The sequence below is a fragment of the Electrophorus electricus genome, chromosome 10 (genome assembly GCF_041902795.1).
Source record: "Electrophorus electricus isolate QZ-2024a chromosome 10, ASM4190279v1, whole genome shotgun sequence".
In the NCBI taxonomy this organism is placed as follows: Eukaryota; Metazoa; Chordata; class Actinopteri; order Gymnotiformes; family Gymnotidae; genus Electrophorus; species Electrophorus electricus.
This window is the reverse complement of record NC_137506.1, coordinates 16,073,758-16,096,771: the sequence shown is the minus strand read 5'-3', so window position 1 is coordinate 16,096,771 and position 23,014 is coordinate 16,073,758. Positions and strand designations below refer to the sequence as shown.

Genomic DNA, 23,014 nt, shown 5'->3' with positions numbered 1-23,014 from the left:
TTCAGATGTGTTTTTTAAAAGGCTTGTGTTTGAGAGACAATACTCATATTCAGACTACACACCTTAGTACTATAGGAAGAGGGTAAATTATTTTGTACTTTTAGCAGACTAATGGGTCATCTAATACCTAATTAATTATTAATACCTTTTGAAACTCTATTTTTACAGTGACAATATCTACAAGAATATTTAATATGTAACACTTTCAATAATATTACCTTAACACACCCGTCAAGCACAATTCACAATAATAATGACTGTAACACAATTAAGCCTAACGTTAAATTAGTCGAAATGGCATGGGCCGTAACACCTTTCATTGTTAATATTTAATTAGTGTCTGTAAATTAAAGGACTGACAAGCGAACTTTGAACCTTCCGACCTCAAACTACCAAACCAATGTGTGAATTGCAGTTCGATGGGGTGGGTACAACTTCAAATCTGCCGCTGTCCAAGCTCAATGACTCAGCATTCAGCAGCTGCAGAACTCCGGCGTGTGTAGTCGGGAATCAGAAACGTCGCTTTTTTTTTTTTCTTTTTTTTTTTTTTTTTTTACTGGCGGGCAGTTTCTTTCGCTTCTCCTTTTCATTTCTTTGTATTTTAGGAATTTATCATGTCAAATGAACTTGGATTGCACATTAACACTCCTCTCGTTGAGAGCATCGGGATGTCCAAACGGCTGGGGTCCACGGTTTATTTGAAAATGGAAAGTTCACAACCTTCCGGTTCTTTCAAAATCCGCGGTATTGGGTATCTGGTCCAAAAGGTGAGGAGAAATCACCGCTCCGATCCATAATATTACCGTCAACAGCTGTAAAAATGTAATAGCTGGCAGAACGTATTTCTAAATATCGTGCATTCTTGCATTTATCAGAGCGAGCTATAGTTTGCTGCCCCTTTTTTTCTTTGTAAAGGTCTTTTGGTAGAATGTGCTTTCTGTAAAGCAAATCCGTTAAATATATTCAATATTTCATCATGTTTTTGACTAAGTATCCTAATTAGTGTACAGTGACCTCTAGCGATTCCAACTTCACTACCTGCACATTAACATAGTAGCATGCTAAAACTCTTGTCTGTTTTGAAGCTTGCAGGGTCGAAGTCACGTGGTGTGATTTGTTCTTCAGGTTGGTATAGACATGGATGTTATTGATTTTTTTCCTTAGTAAAATTCTTCCCTGTATTTATAAACTTCTAGTCTCACATTTAAGCCTAATGTTTGACTCTAGTGTTACTTTGGCTTAGTGTTAGTTTGCAAACTTGGGATTCTCTTGCTAAACCAGGATTAAGATGAGTGTTTGACTGGAAACCGGGTCTTTACACTCTGTGTGGATCGCAGGTGGAAACGCAGGCTTGGCTACAGCCTATGCAGCACGTAAGCTCAACATTCCAGCTGTCATAATCGTTCCTTCATCCTCCCCCCAGCTGGTGGTGGACAAACTTCACGACCAGGGGGCCACAGTCAGAGTTGTGGGCAAGGTGAGAGACCAATACAGTACCTGCAGAATAATGTAACTTTGTTTGTATGTGATTTTATTTTTTAAGTTTCCATGTGTATGTGAATGAGACAGAGGTAACAGTTATGGTACGCTGGTATGTGACTTGAACAGGTGTGGGATGATGCGAATGCTGAGGCTCTTCGTCTGTCGCAAAGTGACAACCTCACCTTTGTTCCACCGTTTGACCATCCTCTGGTCTGGTGAGTCATTCAGAAAGCATCAAGAGAATTCCTTCTTCCACAATGCGTGGCCAGACTAAACATGGGTAATAGTAATAAACAAATATAGTAAGCAAAAGTATAGCTTTTGTAGTATAGTAATGAACAAAAGTACTGCTATCAGCACTATTGTTGTGACATGAACGGAAATTATTTGAATATTGCCAACAAACTGAAATAATCTGAAAATTGCTGACTGACAGGAAAGGTCATTCCACCATTGTCCATGAGCTGAAGGCCTCCTTGCCGACCAAGCCTGGGGCTATAGTTCTGTCTGTGGGGGGCGGAGGGCTCTTCTGTGGCGTGATGGAGGGTCTGGATGAGGTGGGCTGGGCTGATGTGCCAGTCCTATGTATGGAGACAGTTGGAGCAGACTGTCTCAATGCTGCCATAAAAGCAGGACATTTAGTCACTCTCCCAGATATTACAAGGTAAAGCATTACCCTAAAGATGTTCTGGATCACTCTAATTTTTAGATGCTCTTTATCTGAGTGAGGCTCTTTCTGTTCTCTTTGGATCTTTTTTTTTTTTTTTTTTTTTTTTTTTTTTTTTTTTTACTAGTGAGGCCAAGTGTTTAGGAGCAAAGACAGCATGCAGCCAGGCGTTTGAATACAGCAGAAGACCCAACGTCCTCTCTGAGCTAGTGAGTGATCTACAGGCTCTAGAGGCAATGGAGCTCTTCCTGGGTAAATCGGTCTAGTCATCTGTGCAGAACTTTAGGTTTTAACCACAACTGTAACATTCCATTAATAATTTGCATATTTATATGAGGAGTATGTGAACTGGTTCATAAAACATTTGGTGAAAATGCCATTGATTGACAAAGTTGTTTTTGTGTGTGTGTGTGTGTGTGTGTGTGTGTGTGTGTGTGTGTGTATTGGCATGTGCAGATGAAGAGCGTGTGTTAGTGGAACTAGCATGTGGCGCTTCACTAGCTGCAGTGTACAGCGGCCTCATCCGGCAGCTGCAGGATGAGGGTCGTCTCCGTGAGCCCCTTGGGCCCCTGGTGATGATCGTGTGTGGGGGTAGTAGTGTCAACCTGGCTCAGCTAAAACACTTGCGGACAGTCTGCAAGTGATCAAAGTACTACTCTTCCTTAGGGTCATTATCCTTAGAAGGTAGAAATTTGGAATCTCTAATTCATAATGCTGCTACATAATTTTAAGGTGACCTAAATTTGAGAGATGACTTTCTACTTTTTTTTTTCTTTTTGTAAATTTGACATGCCTTCTGACAAATATAGTGACAAACATACAAAGAATTCTTAAACACTAATGAATTTAGGGTTTTTTGGGCCTGAACTGTTGAACACGTTCTAATGTTATAATACATCTCCAGCAGATGGCATTAATGTAGTACTATTTAATGTTATTAAGATTCACTTCTTTAATTTACTGTTACATCTTAATAACAGCGGTTTATCATAGTGTGTAGCACCGTGCCACAAATAGATGGACTGAAACTTGACAATAAAAAACCTTTTCCATTGCTGAGAGGAATAAAGATGGGCATGAAAACATGAATCATTTATGTAACCATGGCTAAATATATTCCCTTGTTTTTTATGCATGACACTTGCTGAAGAGAAGCATTACCACACTGACATCTAAACCATGAGAACCCCATTAACTGTGCTGCTCTCTGGGCATTCAGCGATTATTATACTCCAGCTCCCCGCCTAGCTGATGCAGGTCATGAGTGTCCTACAGCTCTTGTTCTGCCTGGTGCTTGACGCTGTGACCCTCAAAAACATAAAACTGGAAAACTGTCACCATTAAATTGAGAGCTTAGCTGCCTTAGCAGGTGTGAGGGACAGAGAACATGACCTCTGTGGGCCTGTTGAAGATGGTGGGTGGGGTCTGGTCTGAGATTGGCAGGTTGGAAAGGGTTGAGCATTAGCTTCACTCAGAAATCTCTGTTTGCAGCGTGTTCATACCAGAGACTGTTGTGAGATATTTTTTAATGGAATGCAACCCTTGGAAGGAATGTACACTTCCTCCAACAATCCGCAGTCTGAGTCTGATCCTATGTTGTTTATGATTTAAGGTTTTTGAGTTTTGGAAGAATTAAAACTGCAATAAAACACAATGGCTGTGTGTTTGTTTATCTCTGTGTTTACTGACATAGGCCTAGATTTAGCATGTGAGCAGTTATACTGCTCATTTGAAAGTGCCCTGTAAAATGCTATCCTTCCACTTGCAGAAAGTCCTTGTCTGTTCTTGTCTTTGGACTTATGCTCAGGTAAATGCAGCATTTAGTGTTATCTAGTTTAGTGTCCAATTGTGTGTGTGTGTGTGTGTGTGTGTGTGTGTCGGGGGGGTTACGGGAAATGACATTAGAATTGACCTGATCCCACTCAAATATCTTAGTGAATCTACAGCATGAAATAGTATGGGATCAAAGCTGAAAGATTGATTTCACAGCTTCAAGAAGCCATGTGATTCAGTTCTTTGGCCATGACTCCCATGAACATCACAGCATTTCACAGAAATGAAATACGAACCCTTTCATCTGCTCCATGGAGATCCCATTTGCAGTTTAACTAAACCTCACGGTTTAGAGCAGTTCCTCCACAGTTTAGAGTAGTTCTGCTTTCAGATACACTGGTGAGATATATTAAGGGGAGGGTTTATGTTTGAAGTCTCCATCTCTCTGCATTTAAAGGCTTTTTATCAAAAGTAGGGACAGCCATCTAGTGGAAGACAAAAGTGTCCTTTGTTCTGTGTGGTCATGCAGATCGAGCTGGCGATAGATGTGGTGTTGGCATTTAAATGAATTCAGCCTGGCTTTTCAAACAAGGTTAGACATAATCACCTGGATTGGGTGTAGGTAGCAGCATGGTGATTGTCATGGTTATAGCTCAGTGGGTTTTCACCCAATAAAACCTCATTAGTCATGGTCTTTGATGCTGAGCTTTATGTGTGTAGACAAGAGTTGATAGAGCTTCCTTCTTGTTTAATGTTAAAGGGAATAAGTAAAGCTAAACATCTTTTGCTCCCAGTGATCACTGCATGTGTAAAGTGCAGAGGAGAGAGCTAGCCAGAGCAAGCCTTTTGACTGATTCAGGGATCTCGGTATTATACAGTAAACACCAGAGCCAGCAAGGACAATAAAGATAAATGTTTTGCTTCTTACCAATGGCAATACATTCTGGGTTATCCGCCAACTAGAACTATCACGATCAGTAACCACAGTGTCTGTGTGAGAAGACATGAATCACATAATGTAGAGGAACTTAGACTGAACTCCATCTGGTGTAACTTGCTACAAATAGCAGTTCTTCAAAACCTCATTCTATGCCTACACTTATAACAAGTTCTTCCATTAGTTTCTGGAGGAATAACAATAGACAGACCTAGACCATTTAAATATTTATTCACCACTAATACTACCAGGCCAAACTTTAAAAGTTCTGTCCTGTCGATACATTAAACAGACTCCCCATTCCTTCACGCCATTTGGAACCTGGTTCACTGGGACACAGGAAAGGTGAAGGGAACTGTCTTGGCCACTAAACAGATATTCACTGTCTGCCAAGAGACTGAAGTGCAGTAACAGACAAACCATGGTCCTTCAGTCACTAACTGAACACAGTCCTGGATGGATATGGCCAAAGGAGGTGATTAGGATTACGTAGTTGGTACAGTACAAAAGGTTGCACTTAGATACCGATAAGGTCAGAACTAAAGGCTCCCTGTCTGGAGAAAATGCACAGAACCACAGTGAGGCATAACATCACCACATTATGTGTGAATTATAATGTGTTAATTGAGAGAGCTGTTCTGGACATTCTGCTGGGGTGGGGTGGGGTGGGGGGGTAGGTTAGCTGTCACATCTATAACCCCCCACCCCCACCCCCTTGCTGCCAATATACATATACAATTATTCTCATAATCAACAGTAATTCAGTCTGTGGGCTAAAAAAATTTCACTTCCACTGCCAAACAGCTATTAGGGCAAATGACAATTCCCTTCAAAATTCAGCTTTGCAGCATACCACATTTTGAGAACTATGGACCTTCATATGCTTACAATTTAATGTAGTAACAAATAGATCTGATTAATGTTTTGCATATATAGTTCTCTTTCCTACCTTTCAACATTATGTTCTTGAAGGCAGTGTAATAAATGTTTATAGTTTGGTTTATAGTGAAACATTTATCATTAAATGTTTATAGTTTTGCAAATCATGTACATAATCTACTAATCAGTTCCTAAATCTTCTAAAAATATACACTGTGTTCAATCTGTACATTCAGAGTAATGCAAAATGTTTTTTTGATTTCAGACAACATATATTAAACTCTGACTGAATGAATTGATAGATCTGAGGTCATTTACAATATTGGTTGAACCATATAGGAATGACCTTTTTATTCATATGGTTAACTCAGTTTTGCTACCATCCAGTTATGTATGGGCAGAAATGATTTAATAAATGTAAAGTTAAAAGTGTGATTTTTTTAGAGAGAAACAAACTGTTAATTTACATATTTATTTTTTAGAGAAGCAAGCAAAGTGTTTTTTTTTTTCTAATTTCAATGATATTTTCTACTGAGCTATTCCTGGGCCATTCTGGGTTTGCCAGTTTCAAATATTCAAAACACAACACAACACAAAACATGAGAAACGATTATCTTCCCGGAACTACATTTCCCGCAAAACAACCGCCTTGCCATGCGCACTGTTGTAGGGCCATAAAGGGATGATGTCACCTGCAACTGCCGAATCATGCATTGTTTTAAAGGGGAATGCAATCACGGAATGGGCTCAGTGAATTTGCGAGGATGTGGGGTGTGTTTACATTTTCAAGGTAAGATGGTGATGCATTTAATGACTAAATAAAAACTTGGCTGGCAGTTCAAAGTACACGCAGAGATATAGTGCCGAAAACCAATTATTCTTATCAATTTTAAAAGCAGTAACTTTTTGTTGATTGAATGGGTGGAACGTTGACATTTATTCATAGCGTTACGTACGCGTTAGAAAACTGAATGGAAGTATTTTTTGACTCATTTAGCTTGTTTTCTCGCACATTGTTTTATAAAGTGTTTGTTTTAAATTGGGCTTTTTAGTATAAATCGGGGTCGAAGTTACGACAAGCTCTCAACGTTGAGTATCAGCTGCTTCTAAGGTAAACCGGGCAAAACGTCGGGGTATAATATGAGTAAAGGTACAGATGGAAAAACAAGGCCACTGAAGGTTATAATTGAACAACCTGTCGAAATCATGTTATTTGTCTTATAGCTGAAATGAGATAACAGGAAACGTTATTTAACTGTTCGGAGGTCGCGTTCCTCCCTTATCTGTACTCTGGGAAAACGCAGTATCATGGAATTGTAATGTTACTTTTTTACTTTTCCTTTATCGCGTGGTGTTTTGATATAAACTTTGGTCCCCACGGACTGCACCACAAGTGAAAGGTTTCACACTAAACTAGTCAGTGCAAACTGGCCGTGCAAATCGCTCGTTGTGTAGCCTACAGGTGGTTGTTGGTATTTGGTTCGCTCTGTTATTTTTTATTTTTTATTTTTTATTTTTTACTTCCAGCACTGATATGCACTGACGCCAGGTTAGATTTAAAAAGTGTATGAAAACATGACCACCACAGCGACATCTGACTATGTATCCGTGTGACTGCTATTAGGACACAAAGGGCCAATTGCAGTAGATGCAGCAGTATTTAGTAAACAAAAAGTGCTTTTCTGAAAACAAGTGTCTTTAAAATCTTTATTTTTATTTTTTTTATTTTTTGCTGGACCTTACTGGAAATTTAGATCTCTATGAAGGTCAAGATAGTAATCAGCTTTGTCTTTAAGAATCTTCCGAATGCAAGGTAAGACCCAACAAAAATGTATTGAATAGTTTTTTTAAATGATTAAAAGGTTGCAAAAGCACTGGTACTGTGGAGACCCAGTCAAGAACAGGTCAACCAAGAAAAAAAATCAGAGACTGCATGGACTGATGGGAAATGCAAAGAAAAACCCACAGGCTTCTCTGAAAGAGAGCAGTATTGATATGCACAGTAAGGATCTTTACATGAGCAAAAATGAGCTGAATGGTTGAGCTTCTAGAAAACCATAATAGACATGAATTTCTTATTTTTTCATTAAAAAAAAAAACTCTTAAAATTGTTACTATTGTGGTGACCATTGTCGGCCAGAGGAGGATGCCAGCCCCCCCCCCCCCCCTCCCTTGGTTCCTCTTAAGGTTTCTTCCTCATGTTCTAGGGAGTTTTTCCTTGCCACTGTCACCCTTGGCTTGCTCACTGGGGGCTTGGACATGGACATTTGTAAAGCTGCTTTGTGACATCTGTTGTAAAAAGTGCTATATAAATACATTTGATTTAATTTGAGTTTCCAAAAGAAACTTCATGCCACAAATTCCATAAAGCCCATCCAGGAGACAAACGTCTGAAAAAAATATGAAGACTGCAGGAATAAAGTGATTTTGTCTGACAATCAAACGTGCATGTGGACACACACAGACCCATGAAGAAGAACCCGACTGTCATGGGGGTGGAGTTCAGCTGTTCATGGGTACACAGAGTTTGTCAGAAGTTCTTGAAGGAAGACCTGAAGGCATGAGCCTGACAGCTGCATATGGGTCACAATTGGCCTTCCCACTAGGGCACACCCATCCTATGACTGCAGTGGAAGAAGGTTCTGAAGTGGCCCTCATGTTCTGTGGAATGTCCTAAACATGCCATGTACCTGAAGATCTAACAGGACCTGCAGGCCTTTTGACAGGTGGCATGAGTAGCTTTACCCGCCTGAAAGAATCTGGTGACTAGCACTGGATGCAGGCATTCACACATTTGAGTACCAAGGGTATATTACATTTTTGACACTGGAGACCTTAATCAGAGTAGTAATGTATTGTCAAATTATAGTATTGTGTGTAAGGTTGTTTGTTTTTTTGTTTTTTTTTGAATGATCAATGTCTTACAAATTTTGCCAAGGGTTATAAACTTATGGGGAGAATTGTCATTTAAAATGGCATTAAATTTGAGCTTGGAAGAGCTTATGTCAAATAGTATTCATGACATTTATCTACAGTCTTGTCAGAACCTGTTCTGAGAAACATCAAGAATTCATTCAGAATTCATCCAGAATTCCTTCACAACTACCTTTCTATCTATATTCCATCCCTCTTGCCCCTTTACTATGGTTTAGAGGTTTCTTTAACCACATGGAGCATGAGTCTCTCTGACTCTGTGGAACCAATCAGAGGGAGGGGAAACCTCCAGTGTGTGTTTGTGGCAAGCTCGTTATGCACACCAATGTGGAACTAGCAGGGTGGCTGGTGTGAATGCTGACGGGAGGCATGTAGGGGAGAAGGCTTCAATTAGAGAGGTGAGGTCACACTGCTGACGTCCGCAGCACCTCAGCATGCCGGAATGCTTTGGCTGTGCCAAGAGATGATAATGGACTTGCTTTCGAAAAGCAGCCTGTTCCCTCCCATATCCTCAGAATCATGCCACATGTCTGGGGACTCCAAACAATCTTGCAGGCTGAGTTCAAGCTTCAGGGCAAGTTGCTGATAACGCAGGTTATTTTTTCAAAGTTGGAGTACTGTGCCATTATGCACAACAAAGACAAAGCCTGTTGGAGAAGGATGTGGTAACAGAAGGGGTTGTTATGTGTGTTTTGTAGATTGGGAGCTGTAGTTACTTTTGGACACAGTGAAACTGTGTGAGACTGTGAATAATTGCATTTATTTGTTTATTTTTATAAAATCTTTTGTATTCTCAGCTGTTCTGATAACAGCAAAAAAAAAATTGTGTACATAGGTTTGTAGGGTGAAATGGTTCCAATGACAAATTGCTGGTTAGTCAGCATTTTATGTGTTCATAAGGATTATCTTTTTAGTTTGATTAGCCATCTCGTGTTTTCTTTTATGTGACATATTCCAGGTAATGAGGTTTCAAATGTCACATGTGGTGTTCATTGTTCCCTTGAGTTTGGCTAATGATTGCATGATTTGCATAGTCCTGCATCAGGTCAGATTAGGAACATACCCTCCGTTCTAGCTGTTGCAGGCTTCCAGAAGCACTGGCTGTGGTTTGTTTTGGAACAATTTACGTTTACTTATTTATTTTCAGAGTTTGGTTGATGTTCTTATACAGAGAGACTTGTATATATTTATTAGTGCACCAGTATGTGTACTCCCATTGGAAATGAACCCATGATCTACTGAGGTAAATGCCAAATAACCCAGTAAGGTTGGTAACCATTCAGGCACACATAGCTGTCCATCCTAACATGCACACTGCAGTGTACGTATCAGTCAGCAGTGATAAGACCTATTCTTCCTACCACACCGTGTTTGCATTCCTGTATGATGGGATAAGGGGATGACTCGGTGTCCATCATCAGCAGTCTCCTGAGCCTGTTTCTGGCCAGAGTCCACTGCTCTGACATGTTTTTTGTCGTGTTTAGTTGTTCTTTATTTATTTTTAGCCTGGGTTAAACAGCTGCCACTGCAGCATCTATGGATTGTTCAACATGCTTGGAGGATGGCGGCAAGCAAACACCTGGACTGGTTTACGCCATCTGGAAGGGGAAGCCATTCAAGCCACCCAAGCCACCCAGAGAGCAAAGCAAACCATGCCCAGAGATGACTCCAGGGATGGAACCAGCAATCACTAAATAATTGCAGATTCCATAGATATACTGAAATATTCAAATCGGTTTTGATTGTAAATGTGGCTAGAAATGTTCCAGTTAGGATCAATGGCTGGATCCTGAATGTGGTTGGAAATGTTTTGGTCGGAAACTGGAAGGTCCCACAACCGCAACCCATAAGTGCCTCCAGCATTTGTCCTGGAGTCACTGGGTAGACATACATTTTCTGTGAAATGTAGCAATGAGCTTCAGAGATTGGGGAGTGTATTTATTTACATATGTTTGTATAGATATGCCACACATTGCTGAAGTGTATGCATTTCTTTTGCATGACCATGGACGTTTGCAGGAAAACGCATACTGATTTGTTGCTTCTCAGTGGTGTGATTTACATTCATGGTTTCAAAAGTTCTTGCTTCTGTAGTGGTGCTTTGTGTGTTGGTGCTCTCTGCATGCTTTACTGTGGTCATTGGTTGAATAGACAGGTGATTTATCTTTGTTTTGTTTGATGAGAAAATGTGAGGGCTTTTCAGTGAGCTCTCCCGCCTCTGGATGAGACCAAGGCCAGCCTGAGCTCTGGACCATGCCAATGGGGTAGCGGTGGGATAGACAGACAGATGGATGGATGGACGGACTTTATTTATCCACAAGGGGAAACCTCTGTGTTGCAGCAGCAATGTGCATAAATGACGACACAAACTGAAAGAAAAAATATAATGAAAATAATGTAAAAATGTGCATTGTGCTAATTGATGTGCTATGCATATTAGAAACTCCGAGAAGGAGTCTCCTGTCTATCAACACAGAAGAGAGTCATTGTAGCTATTGCAGTGGGCAGGAATCCTATTGCGAACCTTATTGTAGAAGCCTCTGAACACCCTCTGCTGTCTGTCCCATTAATTGCATAAGGGGTGTGTTGTGTTGTCCATTAATCCTGATCAGTTTGTGAAACTCTACAACCATCTCTAGGAGGTGGTTTGCCTCGAAAACCTGAGGATTTAGGACTCCCCTGATGTGGCAGTGGTGGCTCAACCCAAAAGCCTGAGAGTTTGGACTCCCCTGATGGGGGAATGGTGGTTTGTTCCAAAAGCCTGAGGGTTTAGGGCTCCCCTGATTGCTTCAGCAGACATGAGCACAGGTCTTCAGGAGCAATTGTTTGACTGAGTTAAGGCCATTGTACAAAGAGCTGGCCTAGACCGCACACAGCAGTGCGTTGGGTCAGAGCCCGGTCATCTTCACCCTGGGGAAGTTTACTTTCTGTTGATAAGAAAATACCACTGCACCAGCAAACCAGTGTTCTGGCAAGATTTAAACTTTAAGGGTTCTTGTTCTGTGGCTAATGGAAATTTGGGTCTTTGCCAGATCTAAAGTGTGTATTGGTCGGTTAAGCAAGTGGGAGATGTGTTTGAACTTAAGTGGAAAAGTGATTACATGATTAGACCAGAGAGGAAGAACATGCAGTCAAGCATGAAAGTTCTTAATTACTTCAGGGTTGCCTCTCGTCACAGCCCCAGTCAGGTGCGCTGCAGTGTTGGGGCAGCTCTGCTCTCTGACAGTCCTATGACTGTTAGTTTTAACCAGAACTCTGTGGTTTTCGGCCATTTTCTTGTGACACACTCTGAGATAACGTGATTTTCCCAATCCCTCTCTGCTGTTTTCAGTGAGGCTCATCATCACAGGGTGGAGCTTCTGGATGTCTGAGTTAACTCTCTTGGCCTCAAGCGAGGGCTGCTGACTCTTAAACCTAATCTCTCTGCTGAATGTGAGAGAGCCCCTGAGCTCTCCGCAACCATACCTCACTGACCTCTGCACAGGATGCAAAAGTCTTTGCGGACATTGGAAACACTACATTGAAAATCTCAGTGTTGTCCCTGCTCAAACACACCAGTTTAAAACACATCAGTAGGCATGCTAATTAGCTGATGAATTGACTCTGGTGTGTTGGGAGCTGGGAAGACACCAAACTCTATTGGTGTATTCCAGACTGTATTTGGGTACACAAAGAGCAGGATCGGAAACCTCTGATGTGCAGGGTCTTTTTGTTGCAGTTGTGCAACATGTGAGTTTGGTGGAGGGATGAACCACATGTAGCGCTGCAAGGCGAGGTATGCATCTGTCACACCTTGAAAGTGTTGATGCATCTCTTGTTCTGACACGCCGAGAACACGGAGCAGTGCTTTTCTTCACTGATCTGTTTACCGTACATGGCGGTGACTCTGCAGCTAGCCCATGTGGTTGTTAAGACAAAAATAAAACAACCTCAGTCTTATTGATTACATTTACAAAGGATTTAAATTAAATATGTAGAGTTTATTTATTGGAATACTGTATTCATGTCAGTCTATGCCTCTTTGAGTTAACTTTTTAAATACATTTGTCTTTTTGCTAATTTTAAAATGACAGTGACTATGTATGCAGTTTTATCTGATGACCTTTGTTAATCTTTGAATTTAACAAAATCATATTTTTAGTAAATGGCTAGTAATTGAGTAGTGAGATTTCCCAGTCCTTCCCTGCCGTTTTCAGTGAATAGTGAATCTTCAGTGAATCTTGCGTTACAAATGCATATAAAATGCTAAATATGCTTTATTTCTGCTTACCTTCATTCATGTGGGTATTTAGAAATAAAACTTGCAATAATGCTTTATATTATTGTTTTTAATTTATAGAATGCAGAAAAACCAGTAAATGTATGTTTTTTTCATTAGAAGGGCTCATTTGTTTCTGCTTTTTGGCTGGGTAATCAATTTGAGTGATGCGTTTCCCTGTGTGTGCCCTTTTGTCCTGAAGATGATTTTTCTGTCAACTATTTGTTATATATTAAGAGTCCAGCTCCACATTTAAGTTGAAAAGTTATTTTGTAACTTTGTTACAGGGTGAGAACATGTGTGGAATCTTGTGGGATGTATTGGAGGAAGGTTAAGGGTTTGGAAACGCAAATGAAGACCTCAGCTGTAGTCCTTCTGCTCATCACTCTTCACATAAAACCAAACACATGCCACTCAGTATGCTACTTCTATAGAGCTCACTCTCTAACTCCCCATTTTTCCTCACATACTATAATGTTCCCTTTGTCCTCAGTTAGTGTTATTTATTTTTTACTCTCCATCTTTTTACACCCATTTTCCATGTTTGTTTGTAACATAAAACATGTGGCATAATGTGTGGCATTAAAGCACTGTATTTTGGACCTTTAGGTTTTTGGACAGGGGCCATAAAGAGAGATGTCTGTTTCATGTCCTCCTGCTGCCAGAGGGGTGGTGGAAGAATCTGTTAGTGAGTACTGTACTGTGATTGGTGAGGACATGCATGTATTGCCCATGATGGCAAGAAGTGAGTCTTCACTCAGCCTTAAAAGCCCTGCACAGTATTTTCCTCCTCACACAAAATGTTATATGAGTGGGAAGTATGTAATTACCTTCATACTTCTGCTTAAGTTCAAAATTTACTGGGCACTGCAGAGTGCATTAAATGTCCTCTACATTTATATTTTTTTTGTATACTGCCCCCTAACCTCTGTTTAGAAATTACACTTTATTTGGCGTTCGCTTTGACGTCATACATAACATGACTAGCGAATCATAAGCTACCTTTTATTGCATATTCATAAACCGCAAAATCAACTTGCCCTCCAACACTTCACTCACTCCTCATCGCTCTACTCCAAAAAGAAAGATGTCACGCGCATACAAATGCTCAGTTTTTGGATTCAAGCTGGAGAAAGGTTGCTGTTTACATTTTATCTTGCGCAGTGTATAATCAAAGCCTGTTAGCTAACTAGCTAATGTTAGCTAATAGCTTTAATGTAAACATGAACGATATGTAACAAATACACAAATGACACCGCTGTAAATAATTTCTTAACATGGATTGTGGTGTCCTCTAATTTAACTAGAGGATTTAATTAACCTCTATTTAAACAAGGCACAGACTTTGCTGTTGACCAGACTCCTAGTTTTTCACCTCTTCAGGTTCAGTCAAGTAAAGCAGCGATCCGATTTCCAGCCAACTTCGTACTGACTCGAGTGTCAGGAGCACCCCTCCTTGGCCACGATGACTTCTGTTTTGTTTTCCTCCTGGTTTTGTTTCCTCATGTTTCCTTGTTTTGGTTGTCCTTCTGCTTCGTTGTACTTCTCTTCGTCGGTCCAGCTAGTGTTCGTATCTTTTAGTTGCACCTTTCTTGTTTCTATGTTCTCTTGTCTTGGTTTAGTTACTGTTAGGTTTTGGTTTGCACTTTTGTTCTCTGTTCCCTGCATTTGGCTAAGTTTGTTCGCTGAATTTGTACTCTATTATTAAAGCCTTGCACTTGCGTCCAGCCTCTCACCTCATCATTGCATTACACTGGGGTGGTTACATTTGACACTGGGGCTGTCAATCCACTGGGGACCACACAGAATGGTAAAGAAGAGGAAAAAAGAAAATTCATAAATATTTATTTTAATTCTGTGTGAAAATGTCCTTTTCAGATATTTTATTTTTTTTTAACAGAAAAAGCCACTGTGCAGGGTCTTTAACTTGATACTCAGGTCTGACTCCTGTGACCTGTTTGTTGGTAATAGGGTTCGGTCATGGCGAGATTGACAGCACTTATAGTTCCTTCCTACCAGATCTACTGGACCAGAAATCTGATCTCCTCTTGGACACTAAGGCTGTCATCACTGCTTCTGCACACTGGTTGGTATTCTGGGAAAATGAAGGAATGTAAAGTTTGAGGGTTCAGTGCAGGCCACTGTTAAGTGTGTGTGCAAGTATGTGCATGCGCTTGCGTTTGCGTGCGCATGTGAGCATGTATTCTGTTGTATCCCAGTAGTGAGTCGACTGATTGACCTGATTAAGCTCTCCCTCAAGAGACTGAGCTTTGTGTACTGACTTTCCTCATGCCACACATCCCATTCAGGACAATCAGGAAGAGAGAGCATCAGTAGCCATGTAATAACTGTTTACCAACACGGAAACAGTACTGCCCTGAGTGGTTCCAGGCAGATATTATGCAGAATGTGAGTGCCTGTTCCAGAGCAGTGCACTACATTTTTCAGTGTTGCAATGTGTCCCACTAGTAGCATTGCATTGACTGGGTATTGACTCCACCAACTCTATCTACTCCAATGGATGCAGAACAAGCTCACCCATCCTAGACCCCCTGGTGTAGCTGAGGCTCATACACTGAGCTGGCTACATGGACTATATATAAAATGTAATGTAAAAAAGCATAGTTTATAAGCTGGGCTACCCAAGGAGGATGGCTTCTCTTGAGTCTTGGTCCTCCTAAGCTTTCTTCCTTAATTCCACTTTGGGGAATTTTTCATTGCCACTGTTACTACTGGCATTAGGAATCTGGACGCAGACGTTTGTAAAGCTGCTTTGATGTAAAGCGTGTTGTAAAAAGTGCTATAAGAATAAATTTGGTGGAGTTTGGCTGTATGATATAATTCCACTATGAACACATCGATGTAATATGGCTTGAGGAGGCATGAGGTAAATATCTCATGATGTTGAGGACATCTATGAGAGTGATTTGATTTTATATTTATAAAAACACATTTACTGAGTGAGGTTGGAGTTGTTCCGGACAGTAAAGGCAGTTAGAAGGTGATAAGGCCAGTAAGTCTGGTCTCAGTCTAGTATATTTAGCCTGTTTCTGTTAGCATTAAAATGCCACAACAATGGACACATCCTTAATCCTTATGTTCTAAAGGTGTTCCTTGGCTGCAGGTTGGTCCTTTGGTGTGTCTTTGTTTTTTGCAATGTATAGCTGATTACATTTCTTGCAAGAGATTGCACAACTCCTGCATCAATGCATGAATAACAATTGATCTCGTCATGCTAGCTTTGTGTTTTTAATGTCTTGTTTGTAGGAGTTTGGTTGGGCAGAGAAAGAGACAGGGAAAGGGAGGTGTGTGTGTGTGTGTGTGTGTGTGTGTGTGTGATTCCAGAGAGTAATTTCAGTGTATTGTAGTACAGTGATGTGTACAATGTTTACTGAGAAACTCTTTGCTTGCAGATAAATGTGACCTGACATTTTACATCTGTATACATATGTGTGATGTAATCACCATAGTGACATCATTTAACCCAAATATATAAAGTGGACTGCAGTAAATGAACATAAGCAGGGAAAATGAGAATAATCTCTAAACCTGTTGGGCATCAATCACCCTCTCCAGCTGTTCTCCAAGCATAAATGGGTTAAGAGACACAGGGCTCTGTTGTATAGTCATGCACACCCTGTGTCACATGATCAGCTGCAGGGGTTGCAGCAAAGCCACAATGGCACAGAAATGCAGGCACAGAAGCTCTGCCACAGAGAATTAACACGTAGCGAAAACACACACTTTCACTAGCATGGCTATCCTTAACAAGGCTCAGGGATGCCATATATAGTGTTAGGTGTATTCAGTTAGTGTTAACTTTGAGGACAAGGGTAAAATTTCCAGCGTCTTTGCTGGTGTTGTGTTCAGATGTGCTGAAACCTTTGAGTGGATTGTATGAAACATAGCTGGGGGCTGTGGGTGGAGCTAAACGTTGCTTCCTCCTATTGGATTTGTTGGGAAGTAGTGGGTGGGGCAAGTGGAATGAAGGAGGGCCTAGAGTGGCCCTGAACATGTGTGTGTGTGTGTGTGTGTGTGTGTGTGTGTGTGTGTGTGCAGACTCTGAGTGGAGGCACTCTGAGAGGTTGTGTGTCAAACCCTGATGTGGATATTTAGACACTTTTTAAAAATTTATTTATTTTTTCAAATATGGCTTCATTTTAAAGCACATGAAACGGTACATATGGTAATAGGATTATAACATTTGAACTGCTGGATCTGTACACATCATCTGTTGGACGGCTGCTTTAGACTGGGTAGCTGCTGTGGAGGGAAATGTAAGAATGGTGTGGTCTGTTATCTGTACCTCACACCCTATCACTTGGGGCTCACTGGCTCACTCACTTCAACCACTTTTTCCCCCACACATTCCCGGACCCGCTGAAAGGTAAGCCCGCTCTCATCCCACACTAAGGATATCCTGTCTGTTAGCTCATGAAACTGGTCAGTGTTCCATCTGTCTCAGCTGAATGGGCCTGTTTAGAGCTCACTTCCCTGGTGTCTGGTGATTTGGTGGTTTGATTTGTTCTTTGCTATGGCAGAATTGGCAGGGATAGTGCAGTTAGGTTTGAAGTGTACTGCATGTCATCATAGAAGCTCTTGGCACGCTTAGCAGATGAACTTTATTCCCACTTGTTCTTTGACTCCTGCTAGAGGGGTGTGTGTGTGTGTGTGTGTTTGCTTGCCATTCCTCTCGGTAAAGTGACTTGGGGGGGGGGGGAATGGCACTCTTGTACAGAAAGTCATCAACTTGGAGACTATTATGAATGGAATGAGACTGGTGTACATTTCTCTCCCGGGTGTGACAGTATCTCTCTATTTCTCTCTTGCTCAATCACACCTTTTACACCACAGTTTGGTATGATGTACCTGACAACCGAGTCTATATGAGTGATAAAACACATGCTGTTTGTTGTGCTGTCTGTATGTTATAGCATGTATGCATGTTATTTTGCTTATGAAGGGAAGAGGAGGAAGACCACATTACCTCAGCTGTTCAGCCCTGTCCTAGGCTTGCTGCTGTCTAAGAACAGTCTGCATGTGATTGGTTATGAGGTGGATGCTCTGTTTCTCCTGGCCCATGCGGGGTGTGGGTGTGTGGCTGTGAGACTGAGTAAGATTAATGGCTTCTGGTCCACCCAGATTCTCCTGCTAATCTGATTTTGACTTAACTTTCAGAGAGGGATTCTCTTAGTTCCACATTAACTGTAGAGTTTGTACACAACCTATGGATACGGTCTCATGATCACATGACCTTGTGTGTGGTCATTTCACAAGCATACGATACTATGATTCACCATTAGTTCCTTGATCCACCGTTGACTGGTGAAGAAGTGGGTGGAGATGGAGGTGCATTGTGTAATGACCTCAGAGACCTGTATTGACCGACTTCCTTTACATAAAGTCCAACATGGAAGTCATTCTACCATGGGAGGGGATCGAACCTCTTGTCAAAGGTGTGATTTAAGCAGTGGAGAAGTTGGTCTCATGCATGTTTAACATGATATAATGGTGCTGAACACCATCCCTCTCCTGATTTAGATAAGCAGGAGAGACACAGAGGTTTGGTTGTTTGATTCACATTTTTACACATTTATTACAGTAATTACTGTCATGTCATTGGGTTGCTTAGTAAATCTGTAATTTTTTTGGGGATGGAACATTGTGTAAGCACTGAGATTTGCCCAGTTCTCGATCAGTGTGAAGTTAGTCTGGATAGATCAGTTAGATCAGTCTCAGGATGGGGCTTCTGTGGTCATGTCCTGGAAGTGGTGTCAAAGTAGGACTGTTTCTCAGCTGTCTGTTACCAGGAACCTGTTTCCAGGAAGAGTCTCTCCCTGTCTCTGTGTGTCTCAGTAGTCATATTATGACAGTCTTTTTCTCATAAGGCTATAGGCCTCTCTATACACAAAAGCCATGCTAGGGTCTCCAGTTTTTGTTTAGGCACAAAACTATTGATTGAGTCCTATAGAAAGTATAGAAAACTAGTGATAAAATAGCAAAGATTTATGATGACTACCCATTGTAAAATTACATGTAATGCTTTGTTCTTAATACATACTGTATAGTAACAGTGGTGTTTGTGTTTGGAATACTTTTACTATGCTTCTTCATTTTGCTGAAGCTATGAAAGTTTTTCAGCTGTAGTGATCGTTTCTGAGGTTTGGAATCTCCAGGGGAAGGCCACATGCACAAAATTGTCATTGGTTTGGGTAATTCTGAGACACTGGTTTATTCAGTGGATAAATCATTACATTGGGAAGGTGTGGAAATGAATATACTGAATGCGTTTGAGGTGGTAGAGGCTGCTGTTTCCTGGAATCTGTGGCTATATTACGGTCTGCGTGTGTGCTTGTGTTTTTTTTATTCTTTCTTTTTCCTATTTTGCCTTGCTATGACGAGAACAAATGCAAATTGATGACTGGGGTTTATTTCCCTTATTAGCGAGAGCCGTGACGGGAGTGTGGTTGGCCTCACTGAGTGTCGTCATCGCCCTCCCCCCATCCCCCCGCTAAAGGATCTGGACGTGTGTGTGTGTGTGTGTGTGTGTGTGTGTGTGTGTATACTACAACTGATGTTATAGAAATACATGTTAAGGAGGGTTATTGCCTTGTTTGCAAGTACAGATCAGGAACAGGTGTGTTCTCTGTTCTTTTGTTAACTTTTGTTATTTAGCAGTGCCATATTACGCGTGGAGTAAATGAATTTATTTATACATGTACAGTGCCTTTCTCAGTACCCTGGTATGCTTTTCAATCAACACACAGCACATTGCTTTTCCATCCATTCAACACAACTGTATTCTATATTGTTGCTGTTATTTGGTTTCAGCTACTTCACATTTCTGTTTGTTCATGCAATTTGGTAGCAATATGCCTAGGTGAAGTTTGAAATGCTGTTGAGGGCATCAGTCTGCTTTAGGGGGATGTTCTGCTGTGGGTTCTGGACAGTGCTGTTCCTCGTCTGAATGTGGTGGAGATGAGACAAATTTGCATCACCATCGGCAACCACCAGTATTTCCCACCATCCAGGCCTGCCGTTTAGATGAAGACGCGGATATGGCGTTGAAAGAGTTCATCAAATGTTGCTGAGATGGTCTCTTCCTGCCCAGTTGTATACACACAGAGATTTCAGCTTTCATGTTCCACTTATGGAAAGAACATCAAAATGTGCTGTCAGTGTTGAACAGAACAATTAACATCCTGCCATTGTTCAAACCAGATGTTGTTTTGTTTTTTTTTTTCTTTTTTCTTTCTTTCTTTTTTTGTGCGTGCGCGTGTGTGCGTCATCTTTTTTGCATCTAACATTATGCAGCTTCTCGCACGTTGTTTCTCTTATTTCTGTGTTTATGACCACAAGAGACAGGAAACTTCAGGCAATGCAGTATCAAACCTTCCAACTTGAATAAGCATGTCAAGTCTTTATTTTTTTGGATGATTTTGTCTGCTGTAAGGCTGAACAGTACACCTGGTGATTAGTAAACTCATGAATGAGTGGAGAGCATGTAGTTCCTTATCAGCCTGAGCAGGGGGGGAGGGGGGACTTGACTCAGACCGGTATCAGTGAAGTACCCAGCATGCCTCTGGGACCTGCACAGACAGGGCTTGCTCAGAACTGTAAGGTACATATGTGGCAGGTAAGCACTGAGCCTGCCTACATGCCCGAACACGGGGGTGATGCTCCGAGATATCAGTGGAAAGGTTGTACGTAATAGTCTGAAGGTTTGAAATTCTAAGCAAGCCCTCTCTTGGTTACTCCAGTGCACAGCTGACTTGTAACTTCCTCAGTAATGTATGGGCAAATGAATGGGTGATTTGTTATATAAGTGACATTGTTATAATGTTAATAATAAATGTACATATAGATCTAGAGCAGTTGCAGGCTACAGTACCCCTGCTGTAATTCGATTGATCATTTATCTCACTCACAAGCATGTCTTTTAATGTTTTTGCCTCATCTGTAGGAGATCCTTAAAAGGGATACAGTCTTTGCATCATCCAGAAGGATTTTGAAGTATATTAGGCACTGTATTATTTGTAGGATGAGGCATGTGTGCGTGTGTACACAACTGCGCAAAACTGCACAGTTATGCTCATACCAAAAGATCAGATCTGATGCGTCCTCTCCCTTTCCCACTATCTGTATGTCTGTGCCTGTTTTTCTTGCTCAGACTGCATCATGCACACCTCCACGTCATTCTACTTTTAGTTTTCACTCCTTTTCATTTTTAATGTCTTGGCCTGTACAGTGCACTTTTCGATTTCTCATGAGTCTCTCTATGTGTACCATACTGGAATTCTCAGCTGCTAAGGGACCAAATTCTTTGGGCGTTCTTTTGGGGGTGTCCTTCCATTCTCTTTTGTTCTTCCTCTAGACTGTTCAGTGTGTCAGCAGAGGATTGTCTGTCTGATGGGTCCTGATGGGGTGCTGTGGTTATCTGAGAACATTTGTGTCATCTCTTCCCTCTTTTGATGCTTGAAAGTAACAAATGATGTCCACTTTTGCACTTTTGAGTATAAATGTCACATGAAATTCCTAGGGACATGATTTGTGATGGTCAGCTGCTTCTTTGGAGCTGCTTTTGGAACATGTGGGATATAGATTTTTTTGAAAGTTTTTTTTTTTTTTTGTGTCTAAGACAAAAACACGTAAATAAATGGTCTTTTTTTTTTTTTTTTTTACAACAGCTGTGGATTCCTATTTAATTTGAACCCTTGTAAATCTGTCCTGTGGTGTGTGTGTGTGTGTGTGTGTGTGTGTGTTGGTGTTTTTTTTTTTTTTTTTTTTTTTTTGGTAATGCTGTGTTTAGCTTAGCAGGACCATTGCCGTGTTTGCTTTCTTTTAGCTGCCTCTCCTGCAGTCGTAAAACATTCCCACCACCTGCTCCCGGATCTGTAACGACAGTGAGCATATAGAGCTGCAGGATAAGGAACGATGCCGTGTTTCTGACTTAGATTAACAGATCTATGATGTTATACTTTTGTTGAAAATCTCGCCAGTGTTTACAATTTGGGAGACTTTAAACTTCTGATTATACAGGTTTTGTTCCTGGATTTGTGTTTTTTTTTAAATTATTTTTCCCCCTCCATTTTGGGAGATCAGTTCATGTTTGCTCTTACACTGGTTAGTGTGTTTACTCAGTGACCTTCTCTGGGTCATGGCTTGGGACTTTTCACCCGCTCAAAAAAAAAAAAAAAAAAAAAAGTTTTGTTCCGGCCTTGTGAGCAAGGTCTTGTTTCATGGGAACTCGGTGGCCTCTCCCCCACCCATGGTTACAATAAAGAAAAAAAAAATCGACATGCAGAGAAACCCATTTAAATGAAATATATTAAAATTCAAAGTCCTCACCAGTTTACCTATAGGATAGGGATCCAGTAGGAGTAGCAGAACAAAGGCAGTAGATGCTGGAGGATGACACTGCTGGATAAACAATATCAGACAGCAGAAACTCCAGCCCTGCTGCCTTTAACAGCTATGATGGCTAGCCCAGTGGGTTGTGGCTGACATCCATGTCGCATTCTCTTTGTTACTGTGTGTGTGTGTGTGTGTGTGTGTGTGTGTGTGTGTGTGTGTGTGTGTGTGTGTGTGTGTGTGTGTGTGTGTGTGTGTGTGTGTGTGTGTGTGTGTGTGTGTGTGTGTGTCCCTGCTTTCGTTGGGCATATTTCAGGCCTCTTGTGTGGGTTCAAAGGTGAGCCTGCACCCAGCTCTTCTCAGTAGCTGCTTTGTGGCATATACATGTCCCCCATTCATTGGAAACACACCCAACACAAAGGTGTTATGAGCGTCCTGCATTGGAGTTGGAATGATTAGAAATTGAGTGTCTGAGGAACAGAAAATAGCTATCACTTTCTCTATCCTTCCCTGTTGATTTTGGCCATCCAAAGCAACGTTACATTTAGAGCCTCAGTAAGTGCAGACTTTTCAAAGACTTTTCTCTTGTCAATAAAGGAAATGGAGAAAGGGTGAGCTTATAACTTGCATATAATTCCCAGAGCTTCTAAAAGGAAAGTTGGGGTCGTCCCATGCTCTGGGGCCATTGTGTAAATTCAACGTGGGTTTGTGTGTAGATGTTGGGTCATTTTCA

The 23,014-nt window shown here is 41.1% G+C and overlaps 2 protein-coding genes across 14 annotated transcripts in view; both read left to right on the top strand.

The window, feature by feature from the left end:
* Positions 1-130: 130 nt before the first annotated feature.
* On the top strand, positions 131-6,173 carry sdsl (serine dehydratase-like). Of its 3 annotated transcripts, none has more exons than XM_026999829.3 (7): positions 131-767; positions 1,086-1,125; positions 1,338-1,477; positions 1,609-1,697; positions 1,919-2,146; positions 2,277-2,401; positions 2,606-6,173. In XM_026999829.3, the coding sequence occupies exons 1-7, from the start codon at positions 615-617 to the stop codon at positions 2,791-2,793; spliced, it is 963 nt and encodes a 320-aa protein (XP_026855630.2). In that variant the 5' UTR covers positions 131-614; the 3' UTR covers positions 2,794-6,173. The 3 variants fall into 3 exon arrangements, with proteins under 3 accessions (XP_026855630.2, XP_081577612.1, XP_081577611.1); XM_081721486.1 differs by having other exon boundaries at positions 2,277-2,358; positions 2,606-2,767; XM_081721485.1 differs by lacking the exon at positions 1,086-1,125 and having other exon boundaries at positions 1,424-1,477.
* Positions 6,174-6,407: 234 nt separating this feature from the next.
* The window catches only part of daam1a (dishevelled associated activator of morphogenesis 1a), a 44,328-nt gene continuing 27,721 nt past the window's right edge, over positions 6,408-23,014 (top strand). For 3 of the 11 annotated variants that reach the window (XM_081721476.1, XM_081721469.1, XM_081721474.1), the window contains exon 1: positions 16,964-17,317. The gene's annotated coding sequence lies outside the window, so the exon portion shown is untranslated. Of the gene's footprint in view, positions 6,529-6,562; positions 7,552-9,900; positions 13,619-13,654; positions 13,676-14,949; positions 15,017-16,959; positions 17,318-23,014 lie in introns of those variants that run through there. The other 8 variants (XM_081721470.1, XM_035532801.2, XM_035532803.2 and 5 more) reach the window with 8 other exon arrangements.